General features: G+C 39.6%; 1 protein-coding gene across 2 annotated transcripts in view; it reads right to left on the bottom strand.

Annotated features, from left to right (window-relative positions):
- Nucleotides 1-16,547, bottom strand: part of LOC123498482 (CREB-binding protein-like) — a 40,311-nt gene that overhangs the window by 15,429 nt on the left and 8,335 nt on the right. Inside the window, exons 2-7 of one of the 2 annotated variants that reach the window (XM_045245608.1) lie at nt 15,217-16,085; nt 2,216-2,665; nt 1,184-1,957; nt 936-1,084; nt 660-777; nt 272-491 (exon numbers count right to left, since the gene is read on the bottom strand). In XM_045245608.1, coding sequence (XP_045101543.1) covers nt 272-491; nt 660-777; nt 936-1,084; nt 1,184-1,957; nt 2,216-2,665; nt 15,217-16,085 — 2,580 coding nt within the window. The remainder of the gene's footprint in view (nt 1-271; nt 492-659; nt 778-935; nt 1,085-1,183; nt 1,958-2,215; nt 2,666-15,216; nt 16,086-16,547) is intronic. The other variant, XM_045245609.1, reaches the window with a different exon arrangement.

Genomic DNA, 16,547 nt, shown 5'->3' with positions numbered 1-16,547 from the left:
CTGCCTTTCTCCTATGTGAACAATTCTCCCAACACATTCATTTCTTGTTTCATTCTTAGTACAGCAACCATAGCCAATTAACAAATTCTCACAACTCAATTTGTATGTTATCAGTGTTTTTTTTTTTTTATATACAATATTTATAGGAAGTATGATAAAAAAAAAAAAAAAAAAAAAAAAAAAAAAATACCATATCCCTAAGAATCTATAATACTAAACTGTAGTACACTGACAAATCTATTGTACATTACATGAACAAACAGTAACGTACCAATGGATGATGCTCCAGAAGTTGTAGGAGCTAGAATTTGTCCTGAAGCAACCACCTGCCCTCCCTGAGGAACTCCAGGGGCAGGACACTGAGGGCCACCAGGAGGGCCAGGAGGCACTGCTTCCCCATCTCGAGGGGTTTGCCTCCTCTGAAGACGTTTCTCTTCCAGTTCTTTTTGGATCTTGTAGATTTTCTCAGCCAAAAGATGGTAATATTCAGGCTGAAATATACAAATCAACATTACTTGGACTATACTATACCAGTATATTCTAGATTAATGCATACATATTTCACTGTAAATTCCATGTTCAATGAAAAATTGTTTTTGGTTTGAGACAAATACAGCAAAAAAAAAAAAAAATAAATAACAGAATTTCACACATCTAACCCGAGAATTTGCCATTTCAAACATGTCCCCTTCAACTTTTCTGGCATATGCAACTAAATTTTGCATTCTTCTGTCCAGCATTGCCTGAGGATCTGGAGTGGGGAAGATGGCTTGCACCCTGAAATAAAATACTTATGAAAAACAGCTTTACAAGCTAAGTGTATATGCTTGAAGTGTACCAACAGAAAAAGAGTGTTCTTGTAAATTCAATCAATACTAATGCACAAATAAGAAAGAAAGAAAAAAGAAAAGAACAGAAAAAAAAAAAAAACTTACAATTTGTGAACAAGATGATTTCTCAAATCATTGGATATACTTTGGTGCCATTCTTTGGTCCCCTTTACAGGCTTGGCAGTTACAGTTCCAATCCCACCGGGCAGCTGTGCAGGTTGATTTGGCAAACTTAGCCATGAATCAGGTAGAGACTGAAAACACTGGATGAATTAGTTTACACATCAACACCAACATAATCTATCCACAATAAAGTAACCACCATCAAACAAATAATCTATATGAGTACTTACCATTGTACTTCCAACAGGCTTGTTTTGATTGATACCAACATTAGGAGGCTTGCCAATAATTTGTGGATGGAGAGTATTCACTGGAGCTGAGCCTGCATTTGGTCCTCTAGATAACATCATGCCAGAAGAATTGATATTCTGAGGAACAGTAGGGCCCATCATTGTTCCATCAGGGCCTTTATTTGGGACACCTGGTCGCACTATCTGTAAGCCTCCTGGTGCCCCAGGTACTCCAGTGGTGGCATTTGCAACACTTCCAGGCACAACAGGCTGGGCATTGGCAGGCATTCCTGGAACACCTCCACTAGGTACCTGAGGTCTCAAGCTTCTTATTATTGAGTCTGTTGGTCCAGGAGGTGCAGATAAGGACGACTGCAACGTGTCACCTTCATACACTCTCTTAACTCCTCCAGGCCTTGGCCCTGCAGTTTGCCCTGGTGGACCAGTTGGTACTTGACCTTGGACACTAGGTGGGCCTGGGGGACCTGGGGGACCAGATGGACCTGATATTGGACCAGGAACACCTCCTGGACTTTGACCTGGTTGTGACACTGTTGGTGGTATTTGTCCTGAGACTGCACCAGCTGGTGGTTGTTTCTTGTCAGCTTGTTTCAAAGGTTCACAAACAGGACAGTCTTGTCTTGTACAGTTTTTCCAGTGAGATATTATCTGTCGTGATGATGCACAGTGAGGAACTGGACATGATTTGCCTGCTTGGCAAGTTGTCATGTGAGTTAAGACATTCTTCATAGTCTTGCAGTGTGGCAAATTGCACTAATGGAGAAAGGGAAGGAGGGAAGGAGGGAGGAGGAGAGAGAGAAAAAAAAAAATTAGAAATCTTACTTAAACCAAGAATCTCAAGTTCATTAGCAAAATTAATCTTAAAAATTTTCATCAAATATGCAAAAACAATTTGAAAAGACTAAAGAAACTATTTTCAAAGTCTTTCCCTTTCAAATGACAGCAATACTTTCAACATATTTTTACTATACAACATGGACATGCGATCCATATTCTCTATAATATACTCACCTGCCTCACCTCTCCATTAGCCTGGCTTTCACGACGCTGGCACTTATGGGCATGAAGTAGTAGTACCAGCTGCTGCTGAATCAGCTTTCGTTTTTCTGGATCTGCTGGGTTAGGTCTGGGCTGCCCTGGTACCATCTGACCAGGCGCTCCAGGGCCACTGCCCATAGGGCCTGGAGGCCCTACAGGTGGTCCACCAGGAACACCCTGTCCCCCAGGGCCACCAAGTCCTGGCCCAGGCTGAGGACCTCTTGGCAATGGACCCATCACACCCATCACCTCTTGGTTGGGATAGCGAGGTGGCATACCACCAATCCCCATGGGACGTTGACCAGGACCAATGCCAGCATTTGCTTGACCAACATTACCATCCATTCCCTGGTTGACATTAGGGCCACCAAAGTTGTAGTTTCCAGACAATGTTGGCTGCCCAATGCTTCCAACACCAGGACTCTAAAAATAATTAATCAAAAATAAATAAAAACACAGATATATGTATAAATATTTAATTGATAATCAGTATAGCTTCATGCATTACTTTTGTAGAAAGGAAAATACTGGTGTGTGTGTGTGTGTGTGTGTGTGTGTGTGTGTGTGTGTGTGTGTGTGTGTGTGTGTGTGTGTGTGTGTGTGTGTGTACTGTGCGTACATAAATAAGTAAGTAAGTAAGTAAGTAAGTAAGTAAGTAAGTAAGTAAGTAAGTAAGTAAGTAAGTAAGTATGTATGCATGCACGTACAACTTAACTCTCTGCTATTGCACCTTCTGCTATTGTTTTACTGCTATTGTGCATACTTAAAAAGCTACAAATATATCTATATCACACATGAAATTACATCGATCATGTGCCCATCATTCAAACACTCCTGGGTTATGACTTCACATGATAGTTGAGCTTCTCTTTATACTATTATTGCAGAATAGTTCTTCATATATTTCCCTAATTTACCCATCAACCTTAGTTCCTAATCATCCACAATGAGCTACCATATTTGACGGCATTTAGGGCGCCTGCATCATTATTTAATTGCTGGTATATCTTTACCGGTATTATTACTTAAACAACAAATTATTGTAAAAATAAAAACAATATCAGCTGATCAGAACCATAACTCATGTCATCTGGCAGTGGAGTAACCAAAAGTTCATGATCAAACAAAACACATCAACACTCTCAATGTTATGGCAGCAGGAGAAAAAAGATTGAGCTAGAAACTACAAGTGGTAGAGTATGCCAAAGAGCATGGCAACAGAACAACAGCAAGGGCTTTTGGACCACCATTTATGAAAAAAAATTATACGTGTCTGGTGACACCAAGACAAAGTGATGAGCGCAAGGAAAGGTAAACATAACCTTCACTGTCCAGCCCCACATTGGACAGAACCTGAGGATGACATTGCTTTTGCAGCAATGTTTTCTGTTCGTGTAATGTGTTGCTAGATTGCTTTAAACTATGCTCAAATACCCTAAAAACATTTTTCTCCTGAATTTGGCCTGTTGAAATAGAGGTGCATCTTATAGTCAAATACGATAAATAAAATTCTATAAAAATATGTTGTTGTTATGATTCGTAATCAAGTTTTTCTATACTGTATTTTTTCCATCTTTAAGCCAATATATGGTATAACAACTAGGCAAAAAGTGACCAAAAATGACATCTTGGGGGTCCTAGTGTCAATCTGAATTATTACCTTTGGTTCTTCACTTCAACTATCACAAAGTGATAGATGCACCAATTAAGAACAACAGCGGAGGGTTGAATACGTACGTACGTACGTACGTATGTGTGTGTGTGTGTGTGTGTGTGTGTGTGTGTGTGTGTGTGTGTGTGTGTGTGTGTGTGTGTGTGTGTGTACAGTAATACTCCGCTTAACGAACGTTCGTCTAACGAATTTCCGGTTTAACGTACTATATAAAGTTAGACCAAAAAGTCCGTATAACATACAACCACATCCGTTTTAGTGAAATTTCTGGGTTTGAATTTGCCAGGTGAGGGACTGAACGCGGCAGCTTCGCTGTGATTGGCTGGCTCCCCACCTCTGTCTCTAGCGCTCCTGGAGCTGGATGCAAGATTCTTTAACAACGTCAGAGCAACCGTATATTCATAGATGAGGGACAGTGACAAGGTTGCTCATGCCATGAGGATAACCTCGACTCTGTGGCACTGAGTGATAGTGAATTACTAATGAAGTATATATATTAATGAAGTATTTCATTAGTAATTCACTACCACTCAGTGCCACAGAGTCGAGGTTATCCTCATGGCATGAGCGTATATGAATACTATGATACGATATCCATTATAGCAGGCAATAGAGGAGTGAAAACAAACATTGTGGTGAAAGCATCACGCAAGCTAAAAGGGTCACAAGAAGAATCTCCGCTCCGTCTGTGGCCGATCTTATCTCTGCTTTATTTTTTGGTATTCCATGTAAGATTTCACTTTATGCATTACAAAACAATCCTTTCTTGGGAGCAAGGTTTGTAAAAAGCTAATAGAAAAATATATCATTTTTTTTCAACCCATGTGGTATGTTGGGGACCAACCCAGAATGCATCCCCCCTATTTCCATTATTTCCTATGGGAAAATTATGTCCACTTAACGAATTTCCGCTCTACGAACACCTTTGACATCCCCTATCCTGTTCGTTAAGCGGAGTATTCCTGTATGTATATGTATGTATGTATGTGTGTGTGTGTGTATATATATATATATATATATATATATATATATATATATATATATATATATATATATATATATATATATTGGTGGATGGGTGGTGAAAAGAAACTCAAAAGTAGCAGGAGTACTTTATTTCCCGAAAGTTTTGCCCATAGGGCTTCCTCAGAGAGAATGTTATAGGCAGCCAGGCAGAGCAGTATATATACAAGACGTTAGGGAAATAAAGTACTCCTGCTACTTCTGAGTTTCTTTTCACCACCCATCCACCAACCTGTTCTACATTGTTACAATATATATATATATATATATATATATATATATATATATATATATATATATATATATATATATAAACAGTGGAGACTCAATACTTGAACGTCTAAATAGTCAAACTTTTCAATACTCGAACACAAAAGTTTGATTTAATACTTGAAAAAATGCCTGATACTCGAACACTCACACGTGGTTGTAAACAAAAGCTCTGGCCTCTCCCTCCCCTTCCTCCGCCAGTTGTTATGCCGCGGTCGTCAGAATAACATCCTCATGCATTGTCTGTAGTTTTTTTTATTTATAAACTTACATTAACACCAAAGGCTTATTAGTTGTGAAAATATCTGGTAATAAAATGGCCACACATTTGGTCATATATGAAGCTCTGTCCTTCTCACTTCTGGCAACCTGTTCTGATACCATATTACTGATAATACCGGTATTACCGGTAATATCAATAATCCAGTATAACGAATGCCGGTATGCATCCCTAGTCCTGCTGCAGTCTTGAGAAAAACAACATTCTTTTGTGTTCTGTCGGTAGTTTTTCATTTAGAAACTTACGATGGCACCAAAGAATCTTACTACTGGTGAAAATAAGAAATCTGGTGAGAGTGCAATTGTTAGTGAGCCAAATCCCTTCACTAGTGGTCTTCCCGGAATAACACTAAAAGTTGAAATGGTCTGTGTAATGAATTATATAAATCAGTGGATCTTCTCTAAGCACTTATGGATGATGCTGCAAATTTATAGCCAACCACATAATTATAGACTTATGTCTAAAATGTGCCATTTCACCTACTATGACTGATGTCATTAGCTATGACAACTTGTAGAACCCAGATGGCAGTATTCTGCCATAGTTATTTTAAAGAACACCTGCAGTCTGGAATTTTCCATGATTCGGCTTGCCTCAGGCCCAAAAAATGCTGGATTTGGGAAGTTCAACCTGTAGCTATATGTTGCATATATCTAACAAAAATGGACTACCTGTACAGTGCTTTAAAAGAAAATTAAACACAAACCGAAAAGCAAATGAAAATTTTAAGCACTTCTACTTTCTCTGTGACCAATAATGCACATATTTGTGTTCTACACCACTTCTTTTCTTAGCTGAATCAATAACAGGAATATACTGTAGCAAATAAATGATTAATTAAATTAAAAGAAATGCCTGTCAGCTGTTGCAAGCTGGATCAAATGCATGATCTTGTAGTACAGTGCCATCAGAATAAAAATGGTGCCTCAAGAAAACAATGGCATGCCAACACAGTAAATTTACAAAGGTGCTTTAACAGCCATAGTGGAAAATTGATATTTCTGGAATATTGGTTGCCAGATTTGTGATTGTCAACTGTACATACATGGCACATACATACAAATGTGGTATGTGGATGTGCACACGTGGTACAGCAAAGCTCACACCTCTCCCATGGCCCTGTATAAACAGCCATTTTGTCTGCCACCACCATCATCTTCAGCTTTCTAACTGCTGTGGAAGACACAGCCTTAACTGCTGTGGAAGACACAGCCTTGCCCTTAGAAGCCATGGTAGTTTACAAAGGCAATAAGGGCTAAAGAGCTAAGGAAGGCCAAAGAAGACACTGCCACACCCTAGATGTCAGCTGTGTAACCTCTGATCTTGGTGACAGAGGCGCAGTGCTGCGGCACACAGGCCTGTTTCACATCTCAAATGACTCGGACAATTCCTCACTTGGATGATAAAAGAGCTACCAGTGGTATTTTAGCCAGTATTTAAGTCAAATGGCTTAAAATCACTCTACCAAAGGACAAAAAAAGTCTATCAGTACACTTGGGATAGAAAAAATAATAATAATTATTAAATAAGTTTTACCAAGTCCTGAAAATGTCCGACTTATCAATATCAGGTTCATTTGCATCAGACTTAAGCAGGGTTTACTTTACCATGTTTCTTTTTCAGTTTTATACACTGATATTCTTTATTTATATTTTATTTGTTTATTATTTTTTTTTCAGTACAGTTGAAATACAAAGATATTTCTAAGATACGAATAGCCATCAGTAAGTGGCACAGTGATCGCTCAGCTACCCGCATCCACCCGAACATTCAATTCGTATTGTGTACCGTTGTTAATCCTTTATGCATGTATGTGTCTGTGCTCCTCGGCAGTGTGTATTTTTTCTTAAGTTTTGTGAACTCAAGACCTCGTGATCATGGGTTCCAAAAGTAAAAGTAAGGAGGCTGAAAAGAAGAAACTTAAGAAGAGTCTCTTAATGGATATGAAACACAAGATAATTGCAAAATATGAACATGGTGTGCGTATCTGTGACTTGGCCCTGTGAGTTAATGTTAGTAGTAACTATAAAGTCAAACCATTGTTGGTAAATCATTTTGAGAACCCCAGGGCCTTTGAGGGGGGCATAGGCTTTTATACCATTGATAAAATACCCATCATGTGATTATTCGCTAATTCGGTCCATAACACCCTAAATTATCGTTCTGTGATGGTTCATTTACAAAGATCAAATGTCACTTCTCCCAGGAAGACATTTTAAATACCCCGCACTCTTGTGTCATCGCCTGAGTCACGCGGAAAAATATTATGTATCATACATTGCTTATTTCAATGTATAAGATTTTATATGAATATTTTTCTCTTGATAAAATTTCACCCTTTGGCATCCTAGCCATCAGCAGGAGGCTGGAGCCACTGGCAATGAGTCACAGACCCAGTGTTTGGGTGGACATGGAGGAGGGGTGTCACGTTTGTTGCTCTATCATTTTCAGAAGTATCGTCCTTACAGGCAAAAATTAACGAGATTTAGAAACAGAAACATCAAGATGTAGTAAAGCAACCAAAACAATGATAAATAACCACAGCTGTCACTGATAGCTGTAATAATAAAGCATAATAATCATATGCATATCATCGCTTCGTGCATGAGGCAGCCGCAGCCTTGTCCCACTACTCCCACCTCGCGCTCCTTTCACACTGGCTGCCTCACACATCCTGTTAGATGTCTAAGCATTTGTTTCAAGCCTAGTTTACCATCACAACCAGCCTATTATCATTATACAATCAAAAATAAATGTTGACTACACTATTCCAAGAGATTATTTTGACACAGAGGTTAGAAGTTGAACCCAGACTAGTGACAATATTTTCACAATGTCTCTCAGTCACCTCAACACACCAAGCACAACTCAGAAGATGTCTACACCACTCGTAATGTAGCAGATTGACGTGACACTGCTGATGGCGCCTCGAGACGCCCTGACTTACGAGTGAACAAAATTTTCTAGAGAAGCGGGAATCTGATGCATTATCATCCTATCATGATCCAGGAAGTCACCATAGTATATACAATCATGTGTAAAAATGTCATGTCAATGAGATTAATATATTATGAAAACAATGACCAAATTGAAAAAAATCTTTAGGAGCAGATATCTCAAAAGTAGGTTTTTTACACTTAAAAGATTTCTGTAAATCGATGTAGACTCTGATCCCCTTATGTTTGGTATCGTTTTAAAGAACAACTCAAATGCAATATTTTGTGGGCTCAGATTTTTTTATAATGGTAATTGAAAATGACATACAGACCCATAGACGATTATTTTTTTTTTTTTTCAGAAACGTTTGATAAAAAAAAAAAAAAAAAATAAAAAAAACTGCACCCTGAATAGTTGCATATATGTACAAAGTTTCTATTGTGTTTTTATCACAGTAATGAACTGAATCATAAAGCCTGTGAAAAAAAAAAAAAAAAAAAAAAAAAAAAAAAGCAGTTTTTTTCTCCGCAACCATTCACCAAAACTTGATGAAATTGACAGAATAGCCTACTTTTACCCCCTCAAACAAAATATTAAAGTTTCAAAACAATTGGGCTTACTATATGAAAAAAGTTATTTTTTTCTGTACCCCTCTTAAAGCACACAAGGTGTTAAAAGAGAAACTCCAGTCCATGTGGCGTGCCAATAGTAAGCCATGGGTAACTCGCCAATTCCTCTTCCCTACTACATATATGAAGTTTTGTCACAGCGTCGGTAAGTACGAATGCATGTTTAACATGCATTTCGCTTGCGCTAACTCGGCAGGTTTGGCGAGAAACACACAAAATAGGTTTGGCATACTGAAACACACAAAATAGTCTGTATTCACATTCCTCTTTGCAATGCAAAAACCCAGAAGTCTCTAGATGCTATGGTTACCAAAATAACACAGGTTGAATGAGATGGTATTATTGGTTTACGTGGCCTTGCATCCAATCGGGTTCAGCAGCCTTGGCTAAAGCGATAGAAAACAGGCCCCTTGTATCTCTCTCTTTCTCTCTCTCTCCTGTTCTGATACCACTCTCATTCATAAGTTGTCTCCCTGCAACATGGCGAGAGGGCCGAGGTAGCAGAATCGGACACCATGAAATCACTGTCGCTCCAACCATCCATCGTGGAAGTGATGTATAGCATGTGTTTACTCCTGATGAATGTTGCCAGCTCACAAGCAAATTAAACGGGAAGAAAATAGCCAAAATATAGCCCAAAAACGCCTAAATGTCTATCAACGTGCCCCAAGTCTTGCGTGATGAAAGTCTATCACATGTCCCAAGTTTTCCGGGTTAAGTTGTTATTTTGGGCAATATAGAACAGGCAACCCCCACTTAACGAAGGGGTTACGTTCCTAAAAAAACCTTCGTAATGATGTTTTCCATGCCCTTGGAAGGCTTATGGACCTGATGGGGTCCCTCCTATTGTCCTCAAAAACTGTGATTCTGTGCTTGCACCTTGCCTGGCCAAACTCTTCCAACTTTGTCTATCGACTTCTACCTTTCCTTCCTGCTGGAAGTTTGCCTACATTCAGCCTGTTCCTAAAACGGGTGACCGTTCTAACCCCTCAAACTACCGTCCTATAGCTTTAATCTCTTGCTTGTCTAAAGTTTTTGAATCTATCCTGAATAGGAAGATTCTCAAACATGTCACTTCACAATCTTCTGTCTGATCGCCAGTATGGCTTCCGTCAAGGTCGCTCTACTGGTGATCTTCTGGCTTTCCTTACTGAGTCTTGGTCATCCTCTTTTAGAGATTTCGGTGAAACTTTTGCTGTTGCGTTAGACATATCAAAAGCTTTTGATAGAGTCTGGCATAAAGCTTTGATTTCAAAACTGCCCTCCTACGGCTTCTATCCTTCTCTCTGCAACTTTATCTCAAGTTTCCTTTCCGACCGCTCTATTGCTGCTGTGGTAGACGGCTACTGTTCTTCTCCTAAACCTATTAATAGTGGTGTTCCTCAGGGTTCTGTCCTGTCACCCACTCTCTTTCTATTATTCATTAATGACCTTCTTAACCAAACTTCTTGCCCTATCCACTCCTACGCTGATGATACCACCCTACATCTTTCCACGTTCTTTCAGAGACGTCCAACCCTTCAGGAAATTAACAGATCACGCGGGGACGCCACGGAACGCCTGACTTCCGATCTTTCTAAAATTTCCGATTGGGGCAGAGAAAATCTAGTAGTTTTCAATGCCTCAAAACTCAATTCCTCCATCTATCAACTCGACACAACCTTCCAGACAACTATCCCTCTTCTTCAATGACACTCAACTGTCTCCTCTTCCACAATGAATATCCTCGGTCTGTCCTTTGCTCATAATCTTAACTGGAAACTTCACATCTCATCTCTTGCTAAAACAGCTTCTATGAAGTTAGGTGTTCTGAGGCGTCTCCGACAGTTTTCTCGCCCTCCAACTGCTTACTCTGTATAAGGGCCTTATCCGTCCCTGTATGGAGTACTCTTCGCATGTTTGGGGGTTCCAGTCACACAGCTTTGCTTGATAGGGTGGAATCGAAAGCTCTTCGTCTCATCAACTCCCTCCTCTGACTAACTGTCTTCAGTCTCTTTCTCACCGCCGAAATGTTGCATCCCTTTCTATATTTTATCGCTATTTTCATGGTAACTGTTCTACTGATCTTGCTAACTGCATGCCTCCCTCCTCCTGCGGCCACGCTGCACAAGGCTTTCTTCTTCCTCTCATCCCTATTCTGTCCAACTCTCTAATGCAAGAGTTAACCAGTACGCTCAATCATTCATCCCTTTCACTGGTAAACTCTGGAACTCCCTCCCTGCATCTGTATTTCCAAATTCCTACAACTTGTCTTCTTTTAAGAGGGAGGTATCGAGGCATTTGCTCCCCTAATTCTGGCTGACGGTTTTGGCACTTTTTGTACTCTTTGGAGAGCCAGTGCTCAAGTGGGCCTTTTCTTAACTTTCTTTTTTTTTTGCCCTTGGCTGGCCCTCTTCCCTACGTAAAAAAAAAAAAAAAAAAAAAAAAAAAAAAAAAAAAAAAAAATTTTGTTAAGCGAACCAATTATAACAAGTTTAACCCCTGATCTGAGCTTCCATTGAGAGTAAACAAAGCAAGTGCATCATAGTACAGTATAAGATTTAATGAAAGTAAAAATTATGAAGTTAAACATTTAACCCCTTTCCCTACAATTTTTTAGTTAAAAACATTTCTATTCCGACTAATTTCTTTTATTTTGGTTCTACATAGTATTTTTCATGCTGATTATGAAAACACTTTGTAATTACTGTTTTTCCCCATTTTTTTGTGGTTAACTTTTTATTTTGAAAATACCTTTGTAGACATATAAGTTAACTCGTCTTCCTATAAATTCTAAGCTCTCCCCTCATCTCCTCCTCCTCCTCCTCCTCCTCCTCCTCCTCCTCCTCCCTCACTTGTTGAGAAATATTCATTGTCTGATGAACTGGCAGTGTCATCAGAAGTATTCAAGCTTCTGATGGAAGGTTCATATTCGCTATCTTCCTCGGAACTAGACATTTGGGGTGTAAATTATTTGAAAAGGGTACAAAAAATGGGTGGTAATGTGGATGAAAACAACACCCATGTGACAACAGTGGTTGCTGGAGCAAGTCTAGTAAGAGCGTCCTTGAAATCCCACCGCTCCTCCCTGTCGCCTCTGCCAGATGCACAATTTGACGAGAATACACACACGTAGAATGGCTTAGAAAGGCCAAGAATCAACGAGTATATACGTCTGTGGCTGGTTTTTGAAGGTCAAGTTTTAGACGAGTATACTCGTCGACGACTGAAAATGGAACATTTAGTGAAACCAAAAATATACGTCTGTAGCTGGTTTTTGAAGGTCAAATTTAAGACGAGTATACTCGTCGACAACTGAAAACGGAACATTTAGTGAAAATGAGTATACTCGTTTCTGACAAGGAAGGGGTTAAGCAGTTTAATTTAAAACTAAGTCATTATAATGTACATTAATGTATGTGTGTAAGTAACTTTATAATGTTGATAATCTTAAATTTATGAAGGGAGGGAGAGTGGAGCAGGAAATATGCTAGCTGGCAACCTGTGGAATGTAAACAAAGAACGCATCATTGTACCACATACAAAACTTATGTACCACATTTCCACAAGGCTTTCCATTTTATCCATTGCAGTCACGAGATCAATGGTTCTTTTAGCTTTCAAGGAAGATATGATCTCACTAGCCTTCTTAATAGAGTCTGCTAACTTGAAAATGGTAGACAGTAGATGGAGTCAAGCCATAGTGGGAAGCAATGCTATTAGTTTTCTCGCCTCTCTGTGTCTGTGAATAATATCCAGCTTCACTTCGAGAGTAAGAGACTTCCTGGTTTTCTTAGCAACGCTAGGTGACATTGCAGGGCGTTTTGGTGGCATGTAGAGCAAGGGAAGACGAGCTGCTGCTGACACTGTTATTGTTTTGAACTAGGTGTGTGTTTTGTCCACGAGAGGTGCTGGTGTATTCAAATGCCTGTCAGCTTGTGTGATATGACGGGGCTTTCAAACTTGGAAAAAATTACCTGGATAAAATTTTGTTAAAGCGAGTTTGGTGTTCGTTAAATGAGCAGATGGTAGTAAAAGGAAACCTTCGTTGTAGCGAAATTTCGTTGTGTGAACCTTCGTTAAGCGGGGGTTGCCTGTAGATTTATATCATGCATACAATAAACATTGTATTTATCTTATATTAAATCTATATTTAGTTGATATTTAAAACATGTGAATTTTATTTATTTAAAAAAAATTTTTGGGGGGTGGGGTAAATTTGTATCGCTAAAATGAATTAATTTTTATTTCCATTAATTTCTATGGAAAAAATTGATTTGATATACGATTTTTTTAATATACAACGATCGTCATGGAACGAATTAAATTCGTATGTCGAAGTACCACTGTACTGTGGTGAAAGTAACATGAGCTAAAGGGGATCACAAGAAGAAGAAGAAGATGCAGAAGAAAAAGAAGAAGAAGAAGAAGAAGAAGAAGAAGAAGAAGAAGAAGAAGAAGAAGAAGAAGAAGCGGCTGCCGCCAAACAACTTTCTTCTCATCTCCTGCTTTGTTTTCCGTGTTCCATGCAAGATTTAATTTTGTGCATCACAAAACAATCCTTTCTTGGTGGTAAGGCTTGCAAAAAGCTAATAGGAATGTTATTTTGCTAACATAAATGTATATACAGTAAGCCCCTGCACTTGGCAAATTAATTAGTCTGGCAAAACTACTGCCAAATGCAAATTTCACCAAGCATGAGTTCCTTCTACCATATAAATTGCCTAAGAAATGCCTCAATCAGTCTTTGATCATTGCCAAAGTCCCTCTTTTGACCCATAAAATACCATCTTTCGAGCTGAAATAAAATCTTTTGCCTTCACATATTAGTATACATGTACAAAACAGACCAATAAACAATAAATAAAGCTAATAAGACATGATATAAAGGCTGTAATTCCCATTTTTCCACCCATTTCCTTCGCCCACTTTCGTCCTTGCCGCCGCCACCACTGTCCTTACCCCCACTGTTACCACCTGTTGCACTGGTAGAGGCCATGTTGGCGGTAAATTGCCAAAATTCGTTCCCACGCTAGCAGAACAGAGGGTAGCACAAACAAAATGCCTGAAGGGGACTCTCACACTGTGTTCTGATAGGTTTAGAGAGAGGTCTGACATCACCGGGGAGCCACGTGGTTCGCCGTGCGGCAACCATGGGGCCGACAAGTTTGAATTCAAATTGCCAAGCGTGCACTCGGTGGTCCATGGCCATCCTACCGCCAAAAGAGAATTTCACCAAACTGAGATTCGCCAAGTGCGGGGGCTTACTGTATGAGAAAGTAACACCCCTTCGGGATGTGGTCTTACTGGCAACCTGCTAGCAACCTCATTACCATGACAAAAATTAAAAACACTCCCTGTGTGTTCGTGGATACCACTTCATGGCCGGATGTTGCTCTGTTCATTGTTAAGTTTCTTGGATCCCAGCCCCGTGCAATTCCCACCAGAAGCAGTGGGGGTGCATGTGATGTCATCATTGAGTTAACTCACGTTAAATTGAATAAATTGCATTAATCATATCTCCTTAAATATTAAGAACCATGAAATCAAAATTGAGTTAATTGAGTGTCAATTGTATGTGGACTTTATCCCTACACAACATTGCATTTTCTTAAAACATATTCTTATTTTTACTGTTTAACTTCCTCAAAAGTCATATGTAAAGTCAAAACAATTCAAATCAACATTACGATGGTATTTTGTGTCAAATTCTGCCATCATTGTTTTTATATTTGATATATAGGATGACTCACTTTTCTGTGACTTCAGCATGATTTATATACCTTCTTATATGCCAAAATATACAGTCCATGCATGCACGCAAGTGTGTGTGTGTGTGTGTAAAATACAAGTGTATATATGTGTGTGTGTAATATACAAGTGTGTGTGTGTGTGTGTGTGTGTGTGTGTGTGTGTGTGTGTGTGTGTGTGTGTGTGTGTGTGTATATATATATATATATATATATATATATATATATATATATATATATATATATATATATATATATATATATTCATGGTAAAAAGGAACAGCCATGACTGGAAAAGTATAGAGTAAGATCTTGTATGTAATAGGGTGAGGTGAATTATCCAACATTAAATTCCTTACACACAACATAAATTACCTTAGCAGCTAGATGGTCTTTAAACCATGATAAAACATAAAATTGCTCATCAGACTTGCCTGTAATCTTGGTCCAAGCTGACCAGGAGTCATTCCAGGATGTCTTGGAGCCATTCCCTGTGGAGCTCCTATGGGCTGAGGTGACTGCCCTCTGAGGTTAGGCGGAACTAGTGTTCTATTCAATGTCGACAAAGGTCCATTTGGCATACCCTCACTCATCTGGGTTGCCATGGGCCCAGTCATGTTCATTGTCGTTACCACTTGTGATTTATTCATGGAGTTCATTGTGTTCATAGTATTGATATTGGTCACTGTGTTCATGCCACCAGCCATGCCAGCACTGTTTGCCATGCTGTTATGGCCCATGGAGGTGTTGGTATTAACAAGACTCATGGAGGACACTGTACCACTGGAGGCCATTGACATGGACATGGTTCCAGACACGGCGGCAAGAGAGTTGGCTATACTATTGGGCATGTTGTTCAAGTTATTTACAGAGTCATTCATGCTTAATGGCTGGCTGGATGTTGGAACTCCACTCATCCCCAAGTTTGTGTTTTGAGGTGACTGCATTGGCCCACCATGAGGACTTTTGGAATTTGTCAATGCATTCACAATCATATTGCTCTGGTTGGTCATGGTGTGGGGTCCAGTAGCCATTGCATTTGTTCCAGCTATAGAATGGGGTGGTGTCTTTGTCTGGATAAGATGGCTTATCTGCTGTGGACGATCTCCAGGGCCTCCACCACCTCCTCCACTGTTCTCCATCATTCCATTTACACCTCTCCCAGCACCACCACTGCCACCTCCACCTCCTCCTCCCCCACTCCCACCACTGCCACCACCACTGCCACCTCCACCTTGAGAGTCTCCTGATGGCCATATTAAGTCATCCGGCAGATCCTTCTCTAACATTGCAGCAAACTCATCTGAAAAGAGACAAATTAAGAAATTAGTGATATATATAAGTACCAAGCTTTAGTTACAATACCATAAATGCAAAATTCTAAACTGCAAAATCTTATATTATCATCATCATTATTTTCATTTAACATCCGCATTTTTCCATTTAAGATGGGGCTGGTTGGGCGATGACTGCTTTCCACAACTGGTGATTTTGTGCCATATGTTCTTCTATTCCCAACAGATTCATATCCTCACACACTCCCTCCATCTTTTCTTTGGACTTCCTACCGTCCATCGTCTCCTCCACCTTGCTCAACATCCCTCCTGCCATCCTTTTCATGTGTCCAAACCATCTCAGTCCTCCACTCAACAGAGAAGTCATTAAATCCACACATCTCCACTACCTCACTGCTGGACCTCCTGTCTTGCCACCTCACTCCTGCCCTGTATCTAAGCATCCTGTGGTCACAGCTACATAAAATATG

This window comes from Portunus trituberculatus, chromosome 48 (assembly GCF_017591435.1).
Source record: "Portunus trituberculatus isolate SZX2019 chromosome 48, ASM1759143v1, whole genome shotgun sequence".
Lineage (NCBI taxonomy): Eukaryota > Metazoa > Arthropoda > Malacostraca > Decapoda > Portunidae > Portunus > Portunus trituberculatus.
The sequence above is the reverse complement of the archived record's forward strand: the minus strand, read 5'-3'. Positions and strand labels throughout refer to the sequence as shown.